Source organism: Solanum lycopersicum, chromosome 12 (assembly GCF_036512215.1).
Source record: "Solanum lycopersicum chromosome 12, SLM_r2.1".
NCBI classification, from domain to species: domain Eukaryota; kingdom Viridiplantae; phylum Streptophyta; class Magnoliopsida; order Solanales; family Solanaceae; genus Solanum; species Solanum lycopersicum.
This window is the reverse complement of record NC_090811.1, coordinates 26,838,826-26,865,527: the sequence shown is the minus strand read 5'-3', so window position 1 is coordinate 26,865,527 and position 26,702 is coordinate 26,838,826. Positions and strand designations below refer to the sequence as shown.

The following is a 26,702-nucleotide window of genomic DNA, read 5'->3' as shown; positions in this document are numbered from 1 at the left end:
TTTCAAGAAGTCCCATCTAAGCCACTCGTATCATTCATTGCATAACAAACATACTAAAATGAGTAAGAATTTAAAATTTCTTCACACACGAAGAACTTTTTCTATAATCATTACACAAGCGGAAGACTTTCATTTAAAATATTAAACCTTTACAACATCTCCTTGAACCATCTAAACTTTACAGTATATAAACCTTGGGTCTAAGCCCATACAAGACAATAAAACAAAGACAAAGACATAAGGGAACATGTGTGGATATTGCCCCCGAATCGATGAGGATTCACCAATAATTCATCTCTAAACTTTAGAAACCCTATCCATCCTACATGGCACATCAAGACTTCCAAATCCCTACTCTTTAGTAAAAAAGGGAAAAGAAGGGGTTATCACATTAGATGTACTAAATATGGAAGCCATTCAAAAACCATGAAAAAGGACATTTAGTACATAACATGCTTTTCATGAATTTTTTTTAAAACATCATACTATAAGCATAAGAAAAACATTTAACAACTTAGAAACACATAAAATCATTTAAGCAAATAGTCACACTTTTTAAGAAATTATTATAGTGATCTTACTTCAATGTAAAGTGGTATTATTCACTGTTACAGTGAAGTTCCTTAGCTTCACTTTGCACACCCTTTTGGCATATAATTCCCTCACTTAAAGCTACCCTAAGAGTCGCTTAAGTAACAGAAAGAGAGACCACCCATACACCCTCTCTAGGAACACCTAAAATGATCGTTAAAACCACCCATTATGAGATCAACATATATTTACAAGACATCAAACATATGAAAATAAGATCCTACTACCAAAGGTGATTATAAGGTTCACTTGAGTGAGTTCTGAAGCGACCGGCCATACTATCTCTTACACACACTTGATACATTAACATACATATAACATGACATTCTCCCCTACAAAGGTTATCAAAAGACTTAGTTAATTACTCAAAAAGATAACGTCCATGATTGACCTATTCAACATTACCTAAGTAATCCTTATGACTACCTAGTTTGGATCATGTCTACATAGTTCAACCAACTTCCCTAACTAGAGTAATTCTTAAGACATATCTAGGTAAGAGATGAAGTGACCATTCCTATGTCCCTTCACACTTTAACTAGACAACCCTTGACTACTCTAGATGAGTACTTATTCATTTAACATATTTTCTTAAATTAATTCATTACTTTCATTAGTTCTTTTAAGACTTATTCATCACATAAAGACATTCAAGTAAGGCTCTTGGACAAGACGTTGAGACTCTAACTAACACCTTCAAAACCAAGTTTGCAATGTCTAAATAGCGTCCCATACCACCACATAAAGTTCATAAAACTTCTCTAATGCTAGTAAGTAACCCATATAATGAGAATAGGCAATACATGATATAGACCATGGTAGCAAAGCATGGAATCCAGAGTTCTAACCTACTCCAATGAGGGTTTTCTACTTGTCAGTGGTAGAACTTAGACACATATCATGTAGGAATATGGTTAAGAAATATGAATGGCGTGCTTTGTAGTCTAGTCTCTTCCTTTTACTAGAACTACTTCCCTTACCATACTCATTAGTTGCAAGCTTTTTTTCACATAGAGTAATTTTCATTAAAGGTTCATATAAAGGGTTTACATATCAATTTCATAATCCAATCACATTCATCCTACCAAAGAGGTCCTCTAAAGCTACCTTCCAATGGCGACAAGAAGCTCATCATGGCTTTTCTAAGGTTTGATATAATATGTTCCAGACAATCAACCTCAAGTCTATTATTCCATTTCTTGAAAGATACTGTTACAACTTTCAACTTCGACATTCATAACATTACAACAAGGTTCAAGGTTTCACATAAAGACCCTCTTAACATCATTCAAGGTCACATGTCATTCGTACATTCAAGACTAAGAGATTTTAGAATCCTAAGTCATGACATCTCATATTCACATTCATAAATGCATCAAGTAAGGGACATAAGTCAACCAAGACAAGACACCACCTACTTCACTTTAACACCTATTACTTGTCATTCTTTAAGTCACCTAGGAATAACCATAATCATCTTTAAGTCATCCTATACACTACCATATCATAATCAATATAACCATCATACACTCATATGGGAAAGTAGGAAAAACCATACACCAACCCTAAGACTACACATATAAATACATAGCCATAGTCTACATGATCTCCTAACATACATAGAAAGAACACATACTTTCACATTACTTCAGATATAGATAGATATGCTCATACTCACATAAATCAACTACACAAATCATCATAACACTTCAAGTAGTGCCGACAAGTCCATGATCATCATATTGCATGAAGTAACACCGACAAAAGCACATCAATTCACATAGCACTGCCACCATATATAGACCATACGAATAAACATTATAATACAAAACATATACATAATATTAATAGAGTTAGGGCTGTCTACCACCCAATGAATCTAGGCCCTTAACATAAAGCCCTTACTATGGGCATGAATATTAATTCAATACATAAACTATAATACTCAATGAATCTAGGTCAATTCAATATAGATTCATCAATCTAAGAAAACCTAGATATCAATTCAATAAAATTATTACAGCAATCAATAGCTTATAGAGAACTACACTAGAATTCATAAGCCTTAAGTAAATATCAATTCAATACGATTAATATTCAATAAATCTAAGAATATACGATACTCAATTTATCATCCTTCAAACCAATTAGTCATAATCTATACATTAATCAAAAGTCCATAACAATCTACACTTGAATTCATTAATATCAAAGAATGATCACATAGCACATATTTTAGTCAAATTGAGAGATTTGTGAAGGTGAAGGGTTCATGGATAATTTGACTGGAAAACATCAATTATACATAAATAATAACATATCTTAACGTTTGAAAATCTTTCATGCAAGAACCCAAGACTTAGAGTAGAAATTGGAATTTTCATATTTTTGAAATCTTTGAAAATCATCTTCGAAATTGTTTCTAAGGTGATAGCAAACCATAGATGATGAACTTTGCTACCTTATTAAAAGAACCCAATGATAATTGAACAAGAAGCTCCGTTGAAGGACCATATTCAAGCTCCATCTTCACCTTGAGCTCTCGTTGAGGTTTTTGAAGAAATTTTGGGAGGGAATGGGCATTGATTTAGATGCTAGGGTTTAAATGAGAGTTGTAGGACTTTTATACTCGTAAAATACCCTTTAACACCCAAAATAACCATTCTCCTATTTTATATTACTTGGGGTGAATTTTGCAACAACCCCAAGTCTTAACTGCTAGTTTTTAGCACCATTGACGCCTAGCATCAACGGTCCTTGGTCCCACCCATGCCCCCTCGATGGGGTCTCGTTGGTTACTCCTCTGACTCCTCAGCCTATAAACCCAGTGGCTCCATCGACGCCACCCATCGGTGGTCCATTGCCTGGTTGACGTGTCATCGTTTGGGTCAATCAATTGCCAATTCCTAGAAGTGTTGAGCCAAAGTTGGGGTCCTCTTTTAGGGACCCTTGTGGGTCCTACGTAGATTCATACCCGTACATTTACAACCTAAATATCTTCGTATACAATTTGAGGACCAACCATGTCAATTTTATCCAAAACAAACACGTAAAACTTGACGAATGGACATAGACACACAAAGTCGTTTCAAGGCAATCCTTTCACAAGTCAAGGACGTTCTTGGATGTTTGACCTCCAAACTTCAAGTTACTTAACAAAATACCTATATACACCATAATAACTCATTTAAGGACCTTATAGCCTCATTAATCACACATAAACACATAAAAACACATATGAGGCACATAGATAACTTAGTCATCAAACATCTTGGGTGTCCCTTGATGTTTGACTTCCACTGTACCTAAGCTCTTAGACACTGCCTCTATAGCATGTTATATACAAATTTAGGACCTTTGACCATATTTACAACCGTGTTAGGCTCTAGATTCACCTAAGTCTTTTTGGGATCTTACATTCTCCCCCACTTGGACAACATTCATCCTCTAATGACACCTTCCACTCTCCGAACACTCCCCAGAGTAGAGACTCAACTTAACAGCTGATGACAATACCATACACCACATTGCACAACAAACAATCAAGGGGAAACATCAATTTCAAATAATTCAGAGAATCACGATAGAACAAGAAAATAGAATAAATTCCACAACTAATTATGCCATAAAACTCACATCCTTGATTACAAATAGCAAAAACTCATTTTATATTAATTATAATGCTCATATTCATCAATTCTAACCACATTACAACAATTTTCGAGCAAAGAATTAATTCTTCAATTTTTAAAAAGTGTCACAGTGAGTAGGCAGTCTTTACAGTGAATATGCTTCACAATCTAACACTACAACACTTAAGAAATTCCTTATAAATGCATAAAAACTCATTTTCTCATTCAACAAAACTTCAATCCAAACATGCATATCATAAGGAAAATGTGTTGAAATAATTTGTCACAGAAGACTCCTACAAAATCAAGTTACTAAGAACTCTTTGTTTTAGGCTTGACTACACACATAGAAAAAAGTTAAGGGTAGCTGAATTACAACAACCGTACACTTCACAATACGCCCCCACTTAGAAGAAAACCATTCTAAGGTTTAACATTTAATACAAGGAACTCCCTCAAGTCACCATAAACATTACTAACACTTACATACCAAGGTCTATCTTGTGAAGACTAAAGACTATCAAAGGCCTCATCATCTAACCACTACTTCCCCCTTGCTAGGAGACACTCACCTCTACTCTTTAAAATCTCATCACCTCTCTTCCTATGTTGGGTCTTAAACAACTTCAAACGGTATCAACAACCACTCCTTCACATTTCTAACAATATAATTTATCATTCTTTTCAAACTTAACTACCCTTCAAAGGGTAACCAGCCAACCTAAGATCAAAAACACCATCAATCACACCTCAGCTAACAAGTCATATATCATCTTTTCTCTCCATAAATACAATCTTCATAAAGTCACCCTCAAGGGACCAATACATAAGGGAAACAAGGGAAATACACCATATACAAAACTCTTAGGCACGATTATAAGAATGAAGAAGTGAAATTTTCCCCAAAAGCCTTCTATTCATAATGTAGCGCGCTTCACTATATAAACAACACTCTATTAGATGTTGTACATGAGATAACTGAGACACTCCCTAATCTTATGCTCTGAAACCAAGTTTGACATGACTCACAAGTACACCCTAGAAGTTAGAGTGTCCTTGTGTTGCCACACCGCAAATGAGATTTCTAGAAGTCTCATCTAAGCCACTCGTATCATTCATTACATAATAAACATACTAAAATGAGTGAGAATTTAAAACTTTCTTCACACACGAGGAACTTTTTCTATAATCATTACACAAGCGGAAGACTTTCATTTAAAATATTAAACATTTACAACATCTCCTTGAATCATCTAAACTTTACAGTATACAACACTTGGGTCTAAGACCATACAAGACAATAAATATAAAGACTAAGACATAAGGGAACACGTGTTGATATTGCCCTCGAATCGATGAGGACTAACCAATAATTCATTTTAAACACTTAGAAACCTTATCCATCCTACATGGTACATCAAGACGTCCAAATCCCTACTGTTTAGTTAAAAAGGGAAAGGAAGGGGTAGCACATTAGACGTACTAAATATGGAAGCCATTCAAAAACCATGAAAAAGGACATTTAGTACATAACATCCTTTTCATAAATTTTGATTAAAACTTCACACTATCAGCATAAAAACAACATTTAACAACTTAGAAACACATAAGAAATTATTTAAGCAAATAGTCACACTTTCAAAAATTCTTACATTGTGCTTACTTCATTGTACAGTGAACTTCTTCACTGTTATAGTGAAGTTCCGTAGCTTCACTTTGCACACCATTTTGACATATAATTCCCTAACTCAAAGTTATCCTAAGAATCACGTAAGAAAAAAATAGACCGCCCATACACCCTCTCTAGGCACAACTAAATAATCCTTAAGACCACTTATAATGAGATCAACATACATTTACAAGACATTAAACATACGAACATGAAATCCTCCTACCAAAGGTGATTCTAAGGTTCACTTGAGTGAGTTGTGAACCGCCCTCCCACACAGTCACTTACACAAACACTTAACAGATCCAATAGACTACCTAAGATACAACCATTCTCACTTTATATATTAACATACATATAACATGACATTCTCCCCTACAAAGGTTATCAAAAGACTTAGTTAAGTAAATCAAGCAGATAACATCCATGATTGACCTCTTCAAGATTATCTATGTAATCCTTAAAAATTACCTAAGTTTGGATCATGTCTACATAATTCAACCAACTTCCCTAACTAGAGTAATTCTTATGACTTATCTGGGTAAGATATCAAGTGACCATTCCTATGACCACATCACACCTTAACTAGATAACCCTTAACTACTCTAGATAAGTACTTATTCATTTAACATACTTTTTTAACTTAAGTAGTTACATTCATTAGTTCATTTAAGACTCATTCATCACATAAAGACAATCATGTAAGGGTCAAGGATATGACGTAGGGACTCTAACAAACACCTTCAAAGCCTATTGTGCAATGTCTAGATAGCGTCCCATACCACCACCAAAACTTCATTGAACTTCTCTAATGCTTGTAGGTATCCCATATGGCTAGAATAGGCAATAACCGACATGGACCATGGTAGAAAAGCATGGAATACGGAGTTCTAACCTACTCCGATGAGGGTGTTATACTTGTCAATGGTGTAAATTGGACACATCCCATGTAGGCATATGGTTAATTAATATGAATAGTGTGCTTTGAATTCTATTCTCATACTTTGACTAGAACTATTTCCCTTACCATACTCACTCGGTGCTAGCTTTTGTTCTCATAGTGTAATTTTCAATAAAGGTTCATATAATGGGGTTCCATATCAAGTAAATAACCCAATTGCATTCACCCTACTTAAGAGGTCCTCTAGGGCTACCTTCCATTGGCTACAAGAAGCTCATCATAACTTTACTAAGGTTTGATATGATGTAGTTCAATCCAATCAAACTTTAGTCTATCATTCCATTACTTGAAGAATAACATTACGACTTTCAACTTCAACATTAATAACCTTACAACTAGGTTCAAGGTTTCACATAAAGACCCTCGTAACATCATTCAAGGTCACCTATCATTCGTACATTCATGACTAAGAGGATTCAGCATCCTATGTCAAGACATCTCATATTCACATTCATACATACATCAAGTAAGGGACACAAGTCAACCAAGATAAGGCATAACATACTTCACTTTAACACATATTACATGTCATTCTTTAAGTAACTTAGTAATAACCATTATCATATTTGAGTAATCCTATACACAACTATATCATCATCAAGATAACAATCATAGGCTCATATAGTCAAGTAGGAACAATCATGCACCAACCTTAAGACTACACATATAAATATATAGTCATAGTCTTCATGTTCTTCTAACATACATAGAAAGAACACATACTTTCACATTACTCAACAAATAAATAGATATGATCATACTTCACAAAAATCAATTACACAATTCAACATAATATTTCATGTATAGGTTATAAGTCCATGATCATCATATTGCATAAAGTAACGCTGATAACAAGGCCACATCAATTCACATAGCATCGCCACCATAAGTGGACCATACCAATCATCATTATAATGTAATAACTATACATAATATTAATATAATTAGGGCACCCTACCACCCAATCAATATCACCACTTTAGTCCTCAATCTAAATCATCCAATTCGATACCAGAAGGCCCTTACTATTGCCATAAACGTCAATTCAATACATAAACTATAATAATCAATGAATCTAGGTCAATTAAATATAGATTCATCAATCTATTACAACCTAGATATCAATTCAATGAAATTAGTACATCAATCAATAGCCCATACTACATTAGAATTCATAAGCCTTAAGTCAATATCAATTTACTAATCATAATATTAAAAATGTCTAATAATATACAATACTCCATTGATAAGACTATAAATCAATAAATCATAATCTATACATGAATCATAAGCCCATAACAATCTACACTTGAATTAATTTATATCAATGCATGATCACATAACCCATATTTTAGTCAAATTGAGAGATTTGTTAAGGTGAGGGGTTCATTGAGAATTTCTTTAGAAAACGTCAATTATACATCAATAATAACATATCTTAAGTTTGAAAATCATTCGCGCAAGAACCCATGAGTTAGAGTAGAAATTGTACTTTTCATCTTTTTGAAATCTTTGTAAATAATCTTCAAAATTGTCTCTAAGGTGATAGAAAACCTTAGATGAAGAAATTTGGTACCTTATTAGAAGAAAGCAATGATAATTGAAGGAGAAACTCTATTGGAGAACAATCTTCAAGCTCCATCTTCACCTTGAGCTCTCATGGAGGTTTTTGAAGAAACTTGGGGAGGAATAGGTTTTGATTTAGATGCTAGGGTTTAAATGAGAGTTTTAGTACTTTAATATTCTTAAAATACCCTTAAAGACCCAAAATAACCATCCTCGTATTTTATAATACTTGGGGTGAATTTCCCAAAAACCCAAGTCTTAATAGAAAAGCTGTCATATTTCAGCACCATCGACGCCCAGCATCAACGGTCCGTGGTCTCACCCACGCGATGAGGTCTCATTTGTTGCTCGTGCAACTCCTAAACCTGAAATCCTAGTGGATCCATAGACGCCACCCATCGATAGTCCATCGCCTGGTCGACTTGCCGTCGTTTGGATCAATCAATTGCCATTGCCTGGAAGTATTGAGCCAAAGTTGGGGTCCTCCTTTAGGGCACCTTGTGGGTCCTATATAGAGTCGTAACTTGACATTTCCAATAAAAATATCTTTGTATACAAGTTGAGGACCTACCACATCAATTTCATTCAAAGGATCTAGCAAAACTCGACAAAACATACATAGACACACATTGTCGTTTCAAGGCAAACCTTTCGCAAGTCAAGGACGTTCTTGGATGTTTGACATCCAAACTTCAGGAAACTTGACACACTTCCTATATACACCTTAATAACTCATTTAAGGACCTTGTAACCTCATGAATACACATAAACATATAAAAACACATATGAGGCACATAGATAACTTAGTCGTCGAACGTCTTGGCCGTCCCTTGACGTTTTAAAGTTCCAATGAACCTAAACTCTTATAAACTGCCTTTATATCACAATATATACCAATTTAGGACCTTATACCATCATGACAACCGTGTTAGGCTCTAGCTTCACCTAAGTCATTTTCGGGATCTTACATTCTCCCCCACTTGGACAACATTCTTCCTCGAATGACACTTGCCACTCTCTAAACAATCCCAAGAGTAGAGACTCAACTTAATAGCTCATGACAATATCATAAAACACATTATACAACATACAATCAAGGGGAAACATCAATTTCACATAATTTAGAGAAACACAACACAACAAGAAATTAGAATAAATTCTACAACTCATTATGCCATAAAACTCACATCCTTCATTACAAATAGTAAAAACTCATTTTATATTAATTATAATGCTCATATACATCAATTATAACCTCATTAAAACAATTTTCAAGCAAAGAATGAATTAGTTAATTTTTAAACAATGTCACAGTGAGCAGGCATTCTTTACAATGAAAATGCTTCACAATCTAACAATGCAACAGTTAAGAAATTCCTTAAAAATGCTCAAAAAATCTATCACATAGAACCATTTATACATGCTCATTATTCAACTATATGAAACAATTAGCAACCTACACTAGATTAACATGAATCATGAGGACGATACTATACATGAAAACTCATTTTCTCATTCAACAAAACTTCAATACGGATTATATGCATATCATAAGGAGAATGTTTAGAACTCATTAGTCACAAAAGACTCCAACAAAATTAAATTACTAAGAAATCTTTGTTTTAGGATTGACTAAACACATAAAGAAACGTTAAGGGTACTGCACTCCCAACAAACGTACACTTCACCATACTACCCCATTTAGGAGAAACCCATTCTAAGGTCAACATAACATTTACTACAACGAACTCCCTCAAGTCACCATAAAACTTAGTAAAACTTTCTTACAAAGGTCTATCTTGTGAAGAATAAAGTATATCAAAGGCCTCATCATCTAAGCACTACTTCCACCTTACTAGGAGAAACTCGCCTTTACTCTTTCAAATTTCATCACCTCCCTTCCTATAGTTAGATCTTAAACAACTTCAAACTATATCATTAACCACTCCTTCAAATTTCTAACAATATATCTTAAAATTCATTTCAAACTTAACTACCCTTTAAAAGGTAACCAAGCCAACCTAAGGTCAAAAACATCATCAATCACACCTCATATAACAAGTCACATCTCATCTTTTCTCTCCCTAAACCCAATATTCATAAAGTCACCCTCAAGGGAAAAACACATATGGGAAATAAGGGAAAGACACCATATTACAAAGCTCTTAGGCACGGTTAGAAGAATGAAGATGTGAAACTTTTCTAGCACCCAATAGCTTTATATTTATAATGTGGTGTGCTTCACTATATAGACAAGACTCTACTAGATGTGGTTCATGAGATAACTGATACATTCACTAACTTTATGCTCTGATACCAAGTTTGTCACGACCCACAAGTACACCCTAAAATTAAGAGTGTTCTTGTGTCGCCACACGGCAAATGAGACTTTAAAAAGTCTTATCTAAGCCACTCATATGATTCATTACATAATAAACATACTAAAAAGAGTGAGAATTCAAAACTTTCTTCACACACATAGTACTTTTTCCATAATCAATACATAAGCAGAAGCCTTTTATTTAAAACATAAACCTTTACAGCATCTCCGTGAACCATCTAAAATTTAGAGTATAAACACTTATGTCTAAGAACATACAAGACAATAAAATAAAGACTAAGACATAAGGGAACACGTTTGGATATTTCCCTCGAATGGATAAGGACTCACCAATACTTCATTTTGAACCCTTAGGAAACTATACATCCTCCATGGCACATCAAGACTTCCAATTCCCTGCACTTTAGTCAAAAAGGGAAAATAAGGGGTTACCACATTAAATGTACTAAGTATGGAAGCCATGCAAAAACCATTAAAAAAAGGACATTTTGTGAATAACATTATTTTCATGAGTTTTGATTAAAAATTCATACTATCAGCATAAGAACAACATTTAACAACTTAGAAACACGTAGGAAATCATTTAAGAAAATAATCACATTTTGAGCTTACTTCACTGTACAGTGAACTTCTTCACTGTTACAGTGAAGTTCCTTAGCTTAACTTTTCACACCTTTTTGTCATATAATTCCCTCATATAAATCTATCTTAAGACACACTTATGTAAGATAAGAGAGACCGCCCACACACTCTTTCTAGGCACAAATAAATGATCTTTAAGAGCACCCATAATAAGATTAACATACATTTACAAGACATCAAACATATGAAAATGAAATCCTCCTACCAAAGGCGATTCTAAGGTTCACTTGACTGAGTTGTGCAGTGACCACCCATACAATCTCTTACACACACACTTAAGAGATCCTATAGACTACCTAAGATAGAATCATTCTCACTTTATACATTACATACATATAACATGATATTTCCCCTACAAAGGTTATCAAAAGACTTACTTACGTAAATCAAGAAGAGAACGTCCATGATTGACCTCTTTAAGATTATCTAAGTAATCCTTAAGAATACCTAAGTTTGCATAATGTCTACATAATTCAACAAACTTCCCTAACCAGAGTAATTCTTAAGACTTATATAGGTAAGAGATCAAGTGACCATTCATATGCCCCCGTCACACCTTAACTAGATAACCCTTAACTACTGTAGATAAGTACTTATTCATTGAACATACTTTATTAACTTAAGTTGTTACATTCATTAGTTCGTTTAAGACTTATTCATCACAGAAAGACATTCAAGTAAGGGTCTTGGACATGACGTAGGGACTCTAACTAACACCTTCAAAATCTATTGTGCAATGTCTAAATAGCATCCCATAAAACCACCTAAACTTCATAAAACTTCTCTAATGCTAGTAGGTATCCCATATGATGAGAATAGGCAATAACCGACAAACCATGGTAGCAACACATGGAATCAGAATTTCTAACCTTCTTCGATGACGGTGTTCTACTAGCCAATGGTAGAACTTGGACACATCCCATGTAGGCACATGGTTAAGGAATATGAAGTGCGCGCTTTGTATTCTAATCTCATACTTTGACTAGAACTACTTTCCTTACCATACTCACTCGGTGCTTGCTTTTATTCTCATAGAGTAATTTTCATTAAAGGTTCATATAAAGGAGTTCCATTTCAAGTTCATAACTTAATCACATTCACCCTACAAAATAGGTCCTCCACGACTATCTTCAAATGGCTACAAGAAGCTCATCATGACTTTACTAAGGTTTGATATGACTTTGTTCCAGCCAATCAACCTTTAGCCAATCATTCCTTTACTTGAAGGATACCATTATGGCTTTCAACTTCAACATTAATAACCTTACAACTAGATTCAAGGTTTCACATAAAGACCCTCTAAACATCATTCAAGGTCACATGTCATTCGTACATTCTGGACTAAGAGGATTTAGAATCCTATGTCAAGACATCTCATATTCACATTCATACATGCATCAAGTAAGGGACATAAGTCAACCAAGACAAGACAATACATACTTCACTTTAACATATATTACATGTCATTCTTTAAGTCACTTAGGAATAACCATTATCATCTTTAAGTAATCCTATACACAACCATATCATCATTAATATAACCATCATAGACTCATTTAGTCATGTAGGAATAACCATGCACCAACTCTAAGACTACACATATAAATACATAGTCATAGTCTACATGATCTCCTAACATACATATAAAGAACATATACTTTCATGTTACTTAACATATAAATAGATATGCTCATACTTCACATAAATCAACTACACAATTCATCATAATACTTCAAGTAGAGACGATAAGGCCATGACAATCATATTGCATAAATTGACGCCGACAACAAGGCCACATCAATTCACATAGCACCGCCATCATAAGTCGACCATACCAATGAACATTATAATACATAAACTATATATATTATTAATAGAGTTAGAGCACCCAACAACCCAGTCAATATCTCCACTTCAATTCGCAAGTTAAATCATCCAATTCAATACAATAAGGCCCTTACCATGGCCATGAACATCAATTGAATACATTAACTAGCATAGATTCATCAATATAAGACAACCTAGATATCAATAAAATACAATTATTACATCAATCAATAGCCCCTAAGAAACTACACTAGAATTCATAAGCCTTAAGTCAATATCAATTCAATTAGCTTAATATACAATAGATCTAAGAATATACAATACTCAATTGATCAGCCTATAAACCAATCAATCATAATTTATACTTGAATCAAAAGCCCATAACAATCTACACTTGAACTCATTAATATCAAAGCATGATCACATAACCCATATTTTAGTCAAATAGAGAGAATTGTGAAGGTGAGGGGTTCATGGAGAATTTCATTGGAATATATTAATTATACATCAATAATATCATATCTTAACGTTTGAAACCCTATCATGCAAGATCCCAAGACTTAGAGTAGAAATTGGACTTTTCATCTTTTTGAAATACCCAATGATAATTGAAGAAGAAACTCCATTGAAGAATCATCTTAATATTCAATAGGTGTAAGAATATACAATACTCAATTGATCAGCCTATATCCCAAACAATCATAATTTATACATGAATCAAAAGCCCATAACAATCTACACTTGAATTCATTAATATCAAAGCATGATCACATAACCATATTTTAGTCAAATTTGGAGAGCTGTGAATGTGAAGGTTTCATGGAGAATTTCATTTGAAAACATAAATTATACATCAATAATATCATATCTTAACGTTTAAAACCCTTTCATGCAAGAACCCAAGACTTAGAGTAGAAATTTGACTTTTCATCTTTTTGAAATCTTTGAATATCATCTTTGAAATTGTCTATAAGGTTATGGAAAACCTTCGATGAAGAACTCTCATACCTTATTAGAATAACCCAATGATAATTGAAGAATAAACTCCATTGAAGAATCATCATTAAGATCCATCATCTTGAGCTCTCATTGAGGTTTTTTTAAGAAACTTTGGGAGGGAATGAGTTTTTATTTAGATGTTACGGTTTAAATGAGAGTTTTAGGACTTATATACTCTTAAAATACCCTTAAACACCCAAAATAACCATCCTCTTATTTTATAAGAATTGGTAAGAATTTCCCAAAAACCCCAAGTCTTAATAGAAAAGTTGCCAGTTTTCAGCACCATCGACGCCCAGCATCGATGGTTCGTGGTCTCACCCACGCCTTGTCGCTGGGGTCTTGTTGATTACTACTGAAAATACTCAACCTGCCGTCCAAGTGTATTCATCGACGCCACCCATCGACGGGCCGTTGCCAAGTCGACTGGTCGTTGTTTGGATCAGTCGATTGCCACTGCCTGGCAATGTTGAGCACCAAGTTGGGGTCGTCCTTTAGAACCCCTTGTGGGTCCTACGTGGAGTCATACCTAGTTGTTTTCAAACCAAATATGTTTGTATAAAATTTTAGGACCTACTACATAAATTTCATCCAAAAAAAACACGTAAAACTCAATCAAACATACTTAGACACACAAAGTCGTTTCAAGGCAAACCTTTCCCAAGTCATGGACGTTATTGGACGTTTGACCTCCAAACTTAATGAAACTTAAAACATTGCATATATACACCATAATAAATCATTTAAGAACCTTATAACCTTATGAATCACACATAAACACATAAAATTACATATGAGGCACATAGATAACTTAGTCGTTGAACGTATTGGTCGTCCCTTGACATTTGAATTCCAAAGCACCTAAACACTTAGTCACTGCCTCTATACCACATTATATACAAATTTAGGACATTATACTATCACAATAACCTTGTTAGGCTCTAGATTCACCTAAGTCATTTTTGGGATCTTAGAACTTACTTACGCAATAGATAGAGAATGTCCCATTACACCACCTACCCTAAGTAATGCACCCTTTAGAAGGCTTAGTTCTTTACATTCGTTTGTGGGGGGTAGATTTAACTAACGTAAACAATGATATCTAGTCATGTAATATTGGTATTAACACCTAGCGGGTGAGTGAGCCCTACTTGCCTAAGGTAGGGTCATTCTTGAGCCTTATATGGGGTTTCCAATAGCTCCACGTATGTGGGTGCATAGTTATGGGAATAGAAATTTGCTTCGGAGTAACTCATTCTCTACTTACCAGGAGTACTCATCTCAAGAGGTACATTAGATACAATATATATACTCATGAAGTTTACCCACCCCTTCGTCAAAACCTCTTAGTGCTGAGCATAACTTCCCCACAGAGTCTTAAACATTTATTTACTTATAGGTCAAACGATAACTATTTAACACCATGTCTCAAATCAAGATGGGACTTATCCCTAGAGGCTACTTTTTGTACACCATATCTCATCTTACGAAGGGTATTCAACCTCCATCTATCTTACAAAGCTCTTGGGAATAGTGAGGTTGATACTAAACACTTCATCTCACTCACGAAGAGTGTTCACACCAAAATTCCCCTGTTCATACTATAGGAATAGTAAGGATGGTCTAGACAGTTTATCTCAACTCACGAAGAGTGTCTACACTGCAATTCCCTATTTCATTTATTAACTTCATTCTTTCATTCAAAACGCGTGTGTGAGTAAATGTGAGCACACCTTTCACATAATCATCATATTCATGACTTGATTTCTAAACATGCTCATACCTTCATTCATCATAATTCACATACTATTATGGTTCACCCATTATCATGCTTCACATATACATATATTTCATTTAGACATGATATCTTCAAGATACACATTAACAACTTCATAAGAAATATCAAGCATATACATCATATTTGTCAATTTACTTTACATTCTATGCCTTTCAAGACCATAATAAAAATACAGACATTCATATAATTCAAGTAAACATCTCCATCAAAGGTGGACCATACAACTCAAGATTACTTCAATAAGAACCAAACAACAAAAACCAACTTACCTTACATCCAAGCGTTAGCCACCTTTTCTCAAGAATTCACAAAATCATCATAATAAAGCATAATAAAGCAGTAACTATTCATAATACAACATAAAGTAGCACCACTCTAACATTATCTAAAAATATACATTAAACCCATTATATTAGCCAAAAGATGATAAAATCCATGAGCATGGGTTCATTGGGGTTTTGAATTTAAAATCATCAACTAATATTGGAATAACATATTTCATCCATTAAATCATTTTCATGCAAAGACTCATTTTTACAGTCAAAGATAGAAGAAGTTGGAGATTGAAACAAATCTCTTTGGATTGGCTCCTTGAATGATAGAAGGTTTGAGGATGAACTACCATACATTAATGTGAATAAACCCACTAAAATTGAAGAAGCAATATGTTGGCATCTATAGCCTAAGCTCCAAGACCTTGACCTTCAATGGAGGCTTGAGAGAATTTTGGAAGAGAAGAACTTTTGAGGCTTTGGAAATTTTTTATTTCTAATTGACGTCTTGCGGTTTTTTATGGGGGAATGAGTGTATAATGACCTTAAATCAGTATAGAATACAATCAAAAATTACCCAAAACACCCCTACATCAATTGAACCTTTGTAGACAAGTCAAACTTCATTTAAATTTTTGGAGTTATCATCGGGAAACCAGTCCGCGTCGCGGAGCTATTTTCACAATATTTTTGGAATAGAACTTTGGTACGGTAGAATCAGAGACACATCACAACACCAAGGTAGAATTTTTCCTTGGGAGGAATAAGTCCGCGATGCGGACATGTTTCTTTCATGTACAAATTTGTTGCCTTGGGCAGCTTGTTAGCCAATGGTTGGGTCCTCCTGAAGGACACCTAGGTCGGTCCTTCGGGTGTCGTAACTGGATGTTTTCACCCTAAACATGTACTTTAGGTGTTAGGCTCATCCCCACTTTTTTATGTTACAAACAACACATAAAAACATATACAACATAAAAGGACACACTAGCACACACAAGGAATGCCTTGGTCGTCCCTTCAAATTTTACCTCCAAACATACCAAACTGAATTCAAACACTAAAATTCACTATTTTAACACATTATTAACTCATGAAGAACATCAGAGCTCTAGTTCAACCTAGTTCATTATGAGAGTCGCTACACTTGTGATTGATGATCTTGATTCAATGAATTGTTAATACAAAATCATCCGAGTGTTATAATTTTTCCATGTGCTACTAAAATTATTAAATATTAGGTTGGTTTGATTTGATTTGGGTTGTAGCTTTGGAGGTTTTGTTGAGGTGTAAGGAGTACACTTATTTTATTCCCTTAGCTTGTTATTAGAAGGTTACTTGTTGAGTACCGTGTTGTTGGGTACTTACCCTTGATTCTACATTTTTGTAGGTTACGAGCACAGATATTTGTAGTACTTTCTATATATTTATTCCGAGGATTTTTATGGAGAGTTTTCTTAATATATTTGTTTGTCATCTCAGTGGACCTTTCTACTCTTATATATGACTTTGTTAACTTTAGTGGCAACATTATTTGAGAGTTGTATTTTTCTTCAAATCCATTGCATTACATTAGAGGCTTGTGACGTGACAACAAATTTCTTTATATTTATTTAAGTTGATTGTTTGTCCAAATTATTACTTGTTATTTATCTTTGTATTATATCTTAATTCTTTGTATTTTAGGGTGAGTTTTCTTGGTGGGGTAAGATGAGTACCATCACATTCTTTTTAGGTCGTCAAAAGTTCTATCAAAGACCGATCCCATGTGTATACAAACCAAGTTTAAGTAGAATATCGCAGATTGATATAGAGATGTTTGTACTTATCTACGAGAAGATATAGTGACTGTTAGGAAATCTCTTCACTTTGTTAATCTCCATCGTGCATCCTTGGTCGTGTCTAATTCTTATTGCTTCCTTTCATTTTCTCTCACTTATAATGATGACTTCTATGTGATTCTTCATATGAGTAGTTTATGTCATGTATGGCATGGATGCAAGCTTTGGTACCAAGGTTGAGGTGATATACTTCTAGGAAAAATGTGTGGTTAGATTCAAAATGGGAAATGATTTAAAGGGGTTCAATAAGGTGATGACCTTATGATGCATTTCGAGGGTATTCGAATGATGAGTTTTAACAGCGATCTAAGTAGATACACGAATGTGTTATCATTTTTAGGTGTATTACCAAGTTAGGGGGACTAGTACTTTTGTGGTAGGAAATATCTGGAGTGGTTCGACAGATGGAAGTGGAATAATTAATGTCATACCTTGATAATGAACATTATACCTTTGGACAATTCAATAAAAAAAGTTTTCATAACATATGTGTATCGCTTACTAATGAAGACAATGTTGTTGCTTCTGTTGAAGTAAAAATTTAGTACTAAAATTTCGAGGATTTCTACAATTGTCAAGGGTTCTCTTGATTATTGATTTAAATGATTGAATTATTATATCGTTTGCATACATTGATGAAAATTTATGATTTTATGATGTTTCCCTTAGGAACCCATCTAATCACCATGTTTCCTAGTTATGATCATAGAATTTTGGTTTGATTATGAAGACAAGTTTTATAAAATCAAGAATGTATTGATAGAATTACATGAGTTTAAAATTAAATCCATATCTAACTCATGTTTTCTAAAGAATGATGATCTAAAGTAGGTTTTGAACATTGAAAGGTAATTTATGGAAATATGTATGTCTTTATGAAATCTATGCAAATGTTGTAAGGATGCTTCGAGAGTAAAGTATCACTGTTGAAGTTGTTGATGTGTTGTTGAAAATTTTTTCTCATATACGCATGAAAGTACTATTGTGAAAGGTTTTCTCACATAATAAGGATTCTTGGTTAAAAGGACTTCTCACCTAATTTAATCAAAGATAAAGAGAAATCCAATGACTTAGCTTTGATTAGTTATTAAGTGATATCTTTCCATTGATAGTGACTTAGCTTAAAGTTGAAAGATGGAGTTCCTTTCCATGGATATTAAGCACATGTAAGAAATAACTATTATGTGGGATTTATGCTTAACACCAAGACGATATTGATATTGAAGCTCTCCCATTAGTAGAGGTCAGGTTCCTAGAAGAAATGTCCTTATCCCTTTCCTATGTGCCCCATCGGATGATAGTATACATAGATATTAGCTAGTGCCACTTAAGCCAGAAACAATGGTCCTTACCTTGATAAGAAGGACAACCCTTTTTAGTATGAGAGACATTAGAGGATCATGTTATAGCTCACATGGTCTCTATGTCGGTTAAGGCAACTTCCCACAATAATGATAAACTATGGTTACTTCAGGAAGTATCGTACAAGTGTTTAAAGTCTTTAAAGGATTTTAGCTTGCATTGACCATGTTTTACGACTTATGTTTTCTAATGCTTTTATATCACGTTTTAACTTTGTCAATTGTATGTCACGCAATTTCCTCCTTTAGCATGGTCAATATATTTTATGCATATGTATCATAATTGGTACACTATTTTGTACTAACGCATATTGTTTCCTACATTTTCCAAATTTAGGGTCCAAAACCCGGTTTCTAAGTTTCATTGATAGTAGTTAAGTGTGTGGTTTCCGAGCTTTGATGACTCTTCATTATTACAAAATCATTGTATACATGATTTACCGTGGTTCATGGTACTTTCAATGCTTTTTCCTTAAGATTGGTGTGTTTCTAGAGCCTTTTTGTAGTAATTTTAATATGATTTTGTCATTGTTTTGCAGGAAAGTTGTCCAAAACTAAATCACAAAAGGCTGTGAAATTAAGTGGAGATTCGACGTACGAAGCCATAAATGGCATGCCGTCTCATCGACGGACCGTAGGTGGTGATCGTCGATTGGATCTTCAAGCATCTAGAAGCAACTCGGGGAATTCTAACCAAGTGTGGGCTATAGAAGGATTGACGGTCCGTGGATAGATTGACGGAATATCTTGAATAATTTTTGATGTGATCAGAGAATGTCCCAGTACTTGGTTTTGAAACAACATGGTAAGTATGGAACAACGAGAGTATCGATAGACTGTAGATGAATCGACGGACCGTGATGTTGGTCCGTCAATTGGATCAGAGAAGATGCAAAGGATAGGCTTTGAAAAAATGCTAGCTATCGACGGTCGATCGTTTGAATGATTGAAGTCGCGTTTTGACAAAACTTTCCTTACTTTTAGTAATATCTAATTTAGGACTCTTTTTATTATAAATAGGGTTAAAAGCCTCGTTTTGGGGTGTGATTCTTTTGCTAATATCATACTTTTGTACTTGGAGAATTTATTTACAAATAGTTCAAATTCCCGGATTTGTTATTCAAGATAATTGTGTGATTTCAAGTTGAATAGTGTAATTTGATCATATCAAATTTTTGCAGCGTTTCCGGGGAAAGTGGATTTTAGATTAACTTTAATATCAATTAGTGAATTTTAGTCAACAATTTCCTAATTTTACTTTTTTTTCTTTGTTTCTATGTCTTGCAAGTCTAGCTCAAGTCTATGCCAAGTACACGAAGTTGAGGAGAACCAATACTTCCACTTGATCCAGAACTTAACCGTACACTTCACAGAATGAATGATCCACAGAATCGCGCAAATCTAGGTAATGAGATCAACCTGCCGGTTGATGCTCACAACCAAGTGATTATGGAAAACCCTGGTGATGGTTCTTTGAGGAGGCAACTTCCTACCCCAATCCCTCAAGAGTTTTATAGGGCTAATGTTAACATCACTGATTCTAATAGGCCTCTTGTCCTACCTCCTCTACCACAGGGCCATACATTCTTGATAACTAGTAGCTTGATGCAGATTTTCACTTCCAGAGGTTTGTTTTTGGGGCTACCATATGAGGATCCACATGCTCACATTGCCAAATTGAGGTCGATGTAAGAGTTTTATAGGGAGGCCAGACTTGGACATGGATGTCATCGGATTAAGATTTTTCCCTCTCTCATTGACGAGAGAGGACGCAATTTGGTTCACTGACTTTTCCTATAATTCGATCTATACTTGGGAGAAATTGAGGGATGTGTTCCAAGCACGATATTACCCGGTGTCTAAAATATCAACCATAAAGATAGAGTGAACAACTTTGTGGCATTGCCTGGGGAATCAGCGAGTAGCTCTTGGGATAGGTTGACTTCATTTATGTGAAGTATCCCAAAGCACCACATTGATGATGATGTTAAAAGAGTACATCTATCAGGGGCAAGATGATAATAATAAGGTAGTACTTGATACTATTGTGGTTGGTTTTTATGGTTCGCGGACTTATGTAGAGATCGCAGAGAAGTTAGAGAAAATCTCCTGCAACAATAAGGGTTGGAGCACTAGGAAGTTGGACACTAGGAGGAACACCTTTGCAGTGCATGCTACACACAACTCGGCCACAGATGAAATTCATGAAGAGATGTCTCAAATGAGAACTTAGCTCAGGTTGGTATTGAAACATGTCACTGGGGTGTAGAAAAAGTAAATGCAGTGAATTATTTGACTAAACCACTACTGCTAGAGGATGACTACTATGAGGAGGATTCTTATGAAGTGAATGATTAGATGGGGAGTTTCCAACTTAACGCCAAGGCTCCAATCAGGAGAATTGGAGACAAGGTCAAGGAAATCAAGGTCGGAACTATGGGAATCACAATATAGAGGGCCATTATGTTCGATATAGGAATTACAACTGAGACAACAACTTCAATAGGGGTAACTATGGTAATAGAAATGATTCAAGTGGGCCTTATGTTCCGCCTCCAAAATGGGAAGTTGCTCCCAGGGATATTGGAGGTACTATGGTGCGAGTTGAAGATATGTTTCAAAACATGATCAGAAGTTTTAATGCTAATGATGAGAACGCCAATGAATTGAGAAGTAATTTTGCTAATATTGGCCAAAAGGTGGATGCACATGCAATCTCAATCAAGCACCTTGAGTTGCAAATGGCCGAATTATCTACTTCTGTGAACCAATGTCAATAGGGTCTCTTCCTAGCAATACTGTCCAAAATCAAAAAATTGATGGACATTGTATGGAAGTCACTACTCAATGGGGTAAGCAAACTATTGATCAACCTATGTCATCTGTTGTAGAAGATAAGGTTAGAAAAGACGATCAGGTAGTGGGAGATAATGGTGAGTTTGTAGATAAAGAAGTGAAAGAAGCAAATATACCCCAAAAGGTAATCCCCGTTCCTAGACCACCACCACAATTCCTTTAAAGATTGGTGAAGAAGAATGAGGATGGTAAATATCGGCATTTTATTTCTATGTTAAAACAGCTTCCATCAATGTTCTTTTGATAGAAACTCTTGAACAAATGCCCATTATCCCTAGTTTATGAAATACATGGTACTAAGAAGAGATCACTAATTTTAAAGGATGATGAACGAATTCAACATTGTAGTTATATTGCTACAAGGTCTCTTGTGCAAAAGAAAACAGATTCGGGCGCTTTCACTATTCCATGTACCATCGGGTTTTTACACTTTGCTAAAGCATTATGTGATATTGGGGCAAGAATAAATCTCATGCCTCTCCCTATTTACAAGAAGTTGGGTTTGGGTGACCAAAAACCTACTGTGATGCAGTTACTTATGGCCGATCGAACAGTGAAGAGGCCTATTGAGATACTTCACGATGTGTTAGTGAAGGTGGAATCTTTTACAATTCTGGATGATTTTTTGATTCCTGACTGTGATGTGGATTTTGAGGTTGCTATCATTCTTAGAAAGTTGTTCCTTGCTACCGAACACGCCTTGGTTGAAATGGAAAAGGGCATATGAAGTTTAGGTTAAACAATGAAGAAGCAACTTTCTACATGTGTAGGTCCATAAAGCAGAGTGGTGAGCTCCAAATGGTATCTGATATATCCTATAGGGTTGAGAGTACGTCTGAAGTACAAATTGAATAGAGCCTTGGTGTTGAGGCACTAGCGGTAGTGACCATGAATTTTGAGAGTGATGGTATTGTAGAGTATGGGTCGTTGCTTGTGGCACTTGATCAAGGTGACTTTCGGTTCAAACCAAAGAAATTGTAGTTAGATATGAAGCATCGTGAGTCTCCACTGGTGAAACCATCTATTGAGGAGGACCCAAAATTAGAGCTTAAGACTCTACCACCACATCTGAGGTATGTATTCTTGGGAAGAGATGATACTTTGCCGATAATCATTGCATTGGATTTGAATCTGGAACAAGTAGAGTGTCTGGTAGAAGTTTTAAAAAGGTTCAAAGGAGACATTGGTTGGACTATTGCGGACATTATTAGGATCCTACCTGATATTTGTTCACACAAAATCCAACTCATGCCCGATCACAAGCCAAGTATTGAGCACCAAAGACATTTTAATCCACCTATGCAAGAGGTAGTTAAGAATGAGATTATTAAGTGGATAGATGTCAGATTCATATATCCTATCGCAGATAGTAGTTGGGTATGCCCTGTTTAGTGTTGGACCAAAAAGGAGGGAATGGCAATGGTCCCTAATGAGATGAATGATCTTGTTCCAATGAGGTTGGTGATCAGTTGGAGAGTTTGTATAAATTACTCAAAGTTGAATGCATGGACTGAGAAGGACCATTTTCTACGCTCTTCATGGATCATATGTTAGATAGGCTTGCAGGAAAAGGGTGCTATTGTTTCCTTGATTGTTATTCGGGTTACAATCATATCTCTATTGCACCGGAGAATCAAAAGAAAACCACCTTTACTTGCCCTTATGGGACATTCACATTCAAGAGGATGCCTTTTGGGTTGTGTCATGCAACTGCTACTTTTTAGAGATGTATGATGTCGATATTCTCCGATATGTTGGAGGATACTATTGAGGTGTTTATGGATGACTTTTCAGTTGTTGGCGACTCTTTTGATCGTTGTTTGTGTCACTTGGTCGAGGTTGTCAAAAAATGTGAAGATTGCAACCTTGTGCTAAATTTGGAAAAATGTCATTTCATGGTGAAAGAGGGTATTGTATTGGGCCATCACATATTAGGGAAGGGGAAAGAGGTTGATGGAGATAAAGTTGAGGTTATAGAGAGATTTCCTCCACCCATCTCTGTAAAAGGTGTGAGAAGTTTTCTTGGGCAAGTGGGCTTCTACTGGAGATTTATTAAGGATTTTTAAAAAATTGCACATCCTCTGTGCAAGTTATTTGAGAAGGAATGTAAGTTTTATTTTTATGAATCCTATCAGAAGGCATTTGTAGAGTTGAAGGAGATTTTTGTGTCTGCGCCTATAATTATTTCCTCATATTGGAGTAAGCCATTTAAGGTGATGTGTGATGCTAGTGGGGTTGCTCTTGTTATGGTATTAGGACAAATAATGGATAAAATCCTTCACCCCATTTATTATACTAGTAAGGCCTTGAATAAAGAACAAAAGAACTACATGGTGACTGAACAATAGCTCATTGCGGTGGTATTTACTTTCAAAAAGTTTTGCTCCTATTTTTTTGGCAGAAGAGTTATAGTGCATACTGAACATTCCGCTTTGAGGTATTTAATGGCAAAGAAGGATGTGAAACAAAGGTTGATTAGATGGGTGCTATTATTGCAAGAGTTTGATTTTGAGGTAAAAGGCAAAAAAGGGACCAAAAATCATGTTGCCGGTCACTTGTCCAGATTAGAGGATGAAGCTATTCAAGAATTGGGTGAAGAGGTTGAAATTGATTATTCCTTCCCTGATAAGCATGTATTGGCCGCTTCTCATGACTTGATTCCATGGTTTATCGATTTTGTAAATATCTTACTAATGATATAGTCCCATCGGACTTGTCCTTTAATCAGAGGAAAAAGTGCATGCATGATGTGAAAAATTTCTGTTGGGATGATCCTTACTTATACCAGAGTTGTACTAATGGGCTTATTTGTCGTTATGTGCCGGAAGTTGAGATGCTAAGCGTTTTGGAGGCATGTCATTCCTCGCCTGTGGGTGGGCATCATAGTGGTATACGGACTTCCCATAAGATTTGCAGTGTGGATAGTATTGGCCAACTATCCACCAAGATGCTCATAAGTTTGTCAAGGAATGCGATAGCTGCCAAAGAGATGGTGGTGTTTCGAGAAGGCAAGAGCTCCCTTTGAATCCCATTCTAGTAATTGAGTTGTTTGATGTGTAAAGCATTGATTTTATGGGCTTGTTCGTGACTTATCATAGGATGAAATATATTCGTGAGCCGGTGGATTATGTGTCAAAATGGGTAGAAGTCATAGCACTTTCCAACAATAAAGGTAAGAGTGTCACTGCGTTCTTGAAAAAATAACATATTTTCCAGATTCAACACACCTAGGGCCATTATTAGTGATGGGGTATCCCGCTTTTGCAACAAGTTGTTCAAAGGGTTATTGGAGAAATATGGGGTTTGCCACAAACTTGTTGTCAAGTTGAGGTGTCCAACAGAGAAATAAAGCAGATCATGTTGAAAACGGTAAATTCTTATAGAACGGACTGGTCAAGGAGTCTTGATGATTCTCTTTGAGCTTACCAAACAGCATATAAGACTCCTATAGGTATGTCTCTATACCAACTTGTATATGGGAAGGCTTATCACTTGTTAGTTGAGTTAGAGCACAAGGCCATGTGGGCAATGAAAAAACAGAAGATAGATTGGAATGAAGCAGTGGAACAAAGACTTAATGGTTTGACTGAGCTTGATGAGTTTCGCCTAAAAGTATATGAAAGTTCAACCCTCTACAAAGAGAAGATGAAGAAGTACCATGACAAAAAGATTAATAAGAACGAATTTATAGTTGGGGATTTGGTACTTCTGTTAAACTCTAGGTTGCGCTTGTTTCTGGGCAAACTCAAGTCCAAATGGACTGGTCCATTCATGATCACTAAAGTGATCCCACATGGAGCAGTTAAGTGTGAAAATAATAAGGGTCCAAGGTTCACGATAAATGGACAGAGAATCAAGATCTACCTAGGGCATGCAGAGAGTACCCATGAAGTGGTTGAGGTATATCACCTTGATGAAGTCTGAGTAATCAAGGGTCTTGCGCCGTTCCGCGATGTTAAATCAAGCACTTCTTGGGAGGCAACCCAATTTTAATCCTATAGCCAATAATGGGTTTTTCTTTTCTTTGTAAGAATAGTTGCATTATTTTTTTTTGTTTTGATTTACTCAATGTCATGTGTAATTTTCTTTTATAATTTTTAGTCTATTGGATGAAGAGTAGTTTAGTGTCCGTGTCTAGAAAAATTTCTAGAAAACACAAAAAATAATGGCTTAATGGGTGCTAAATGTGTAGGGACCAAATCACAAGAATTCTGCAAAAATTGAATTGGTGCACAGATGTACGGACCAACCAACGGGCCGTCGTTCCATCGACAGACCGTCGATGGTGCCCGTAGATTTTAGGTATGTTTTACTGTTTTGTCTAAGTTAGGAAACAATTGATGGACCTG

The 26,702-nt window shown here is 35.3% G+C and overlaps 1 protein-coding gene across 1 annotated transcript; it reads left to right on the top strand.

The window, feature by feature from the left end:
• Positions 1–20,871: 20,871 nt before the first annotated feature.
• LOC138340285 (uncharacterized) lies at positions 20,872–23,080 on the top strand. Its single transcript, XM_069291998.1, has 4 exons — positions 20,872–21,185; positions 22,004–22,170; positions 22,278–22,477; positions 22,601–23,080. The coding sequence occupies exons 1-4, from the start codon at positions 20,872–20,874 to the stop codon at positions 23,078–23,080; spliced, it is 1,161 nt and encodes a 386-aa protein (XP_069148099.1).
• Positions 23,081–26,702: the final 3,622 nt, after the last annotated feature.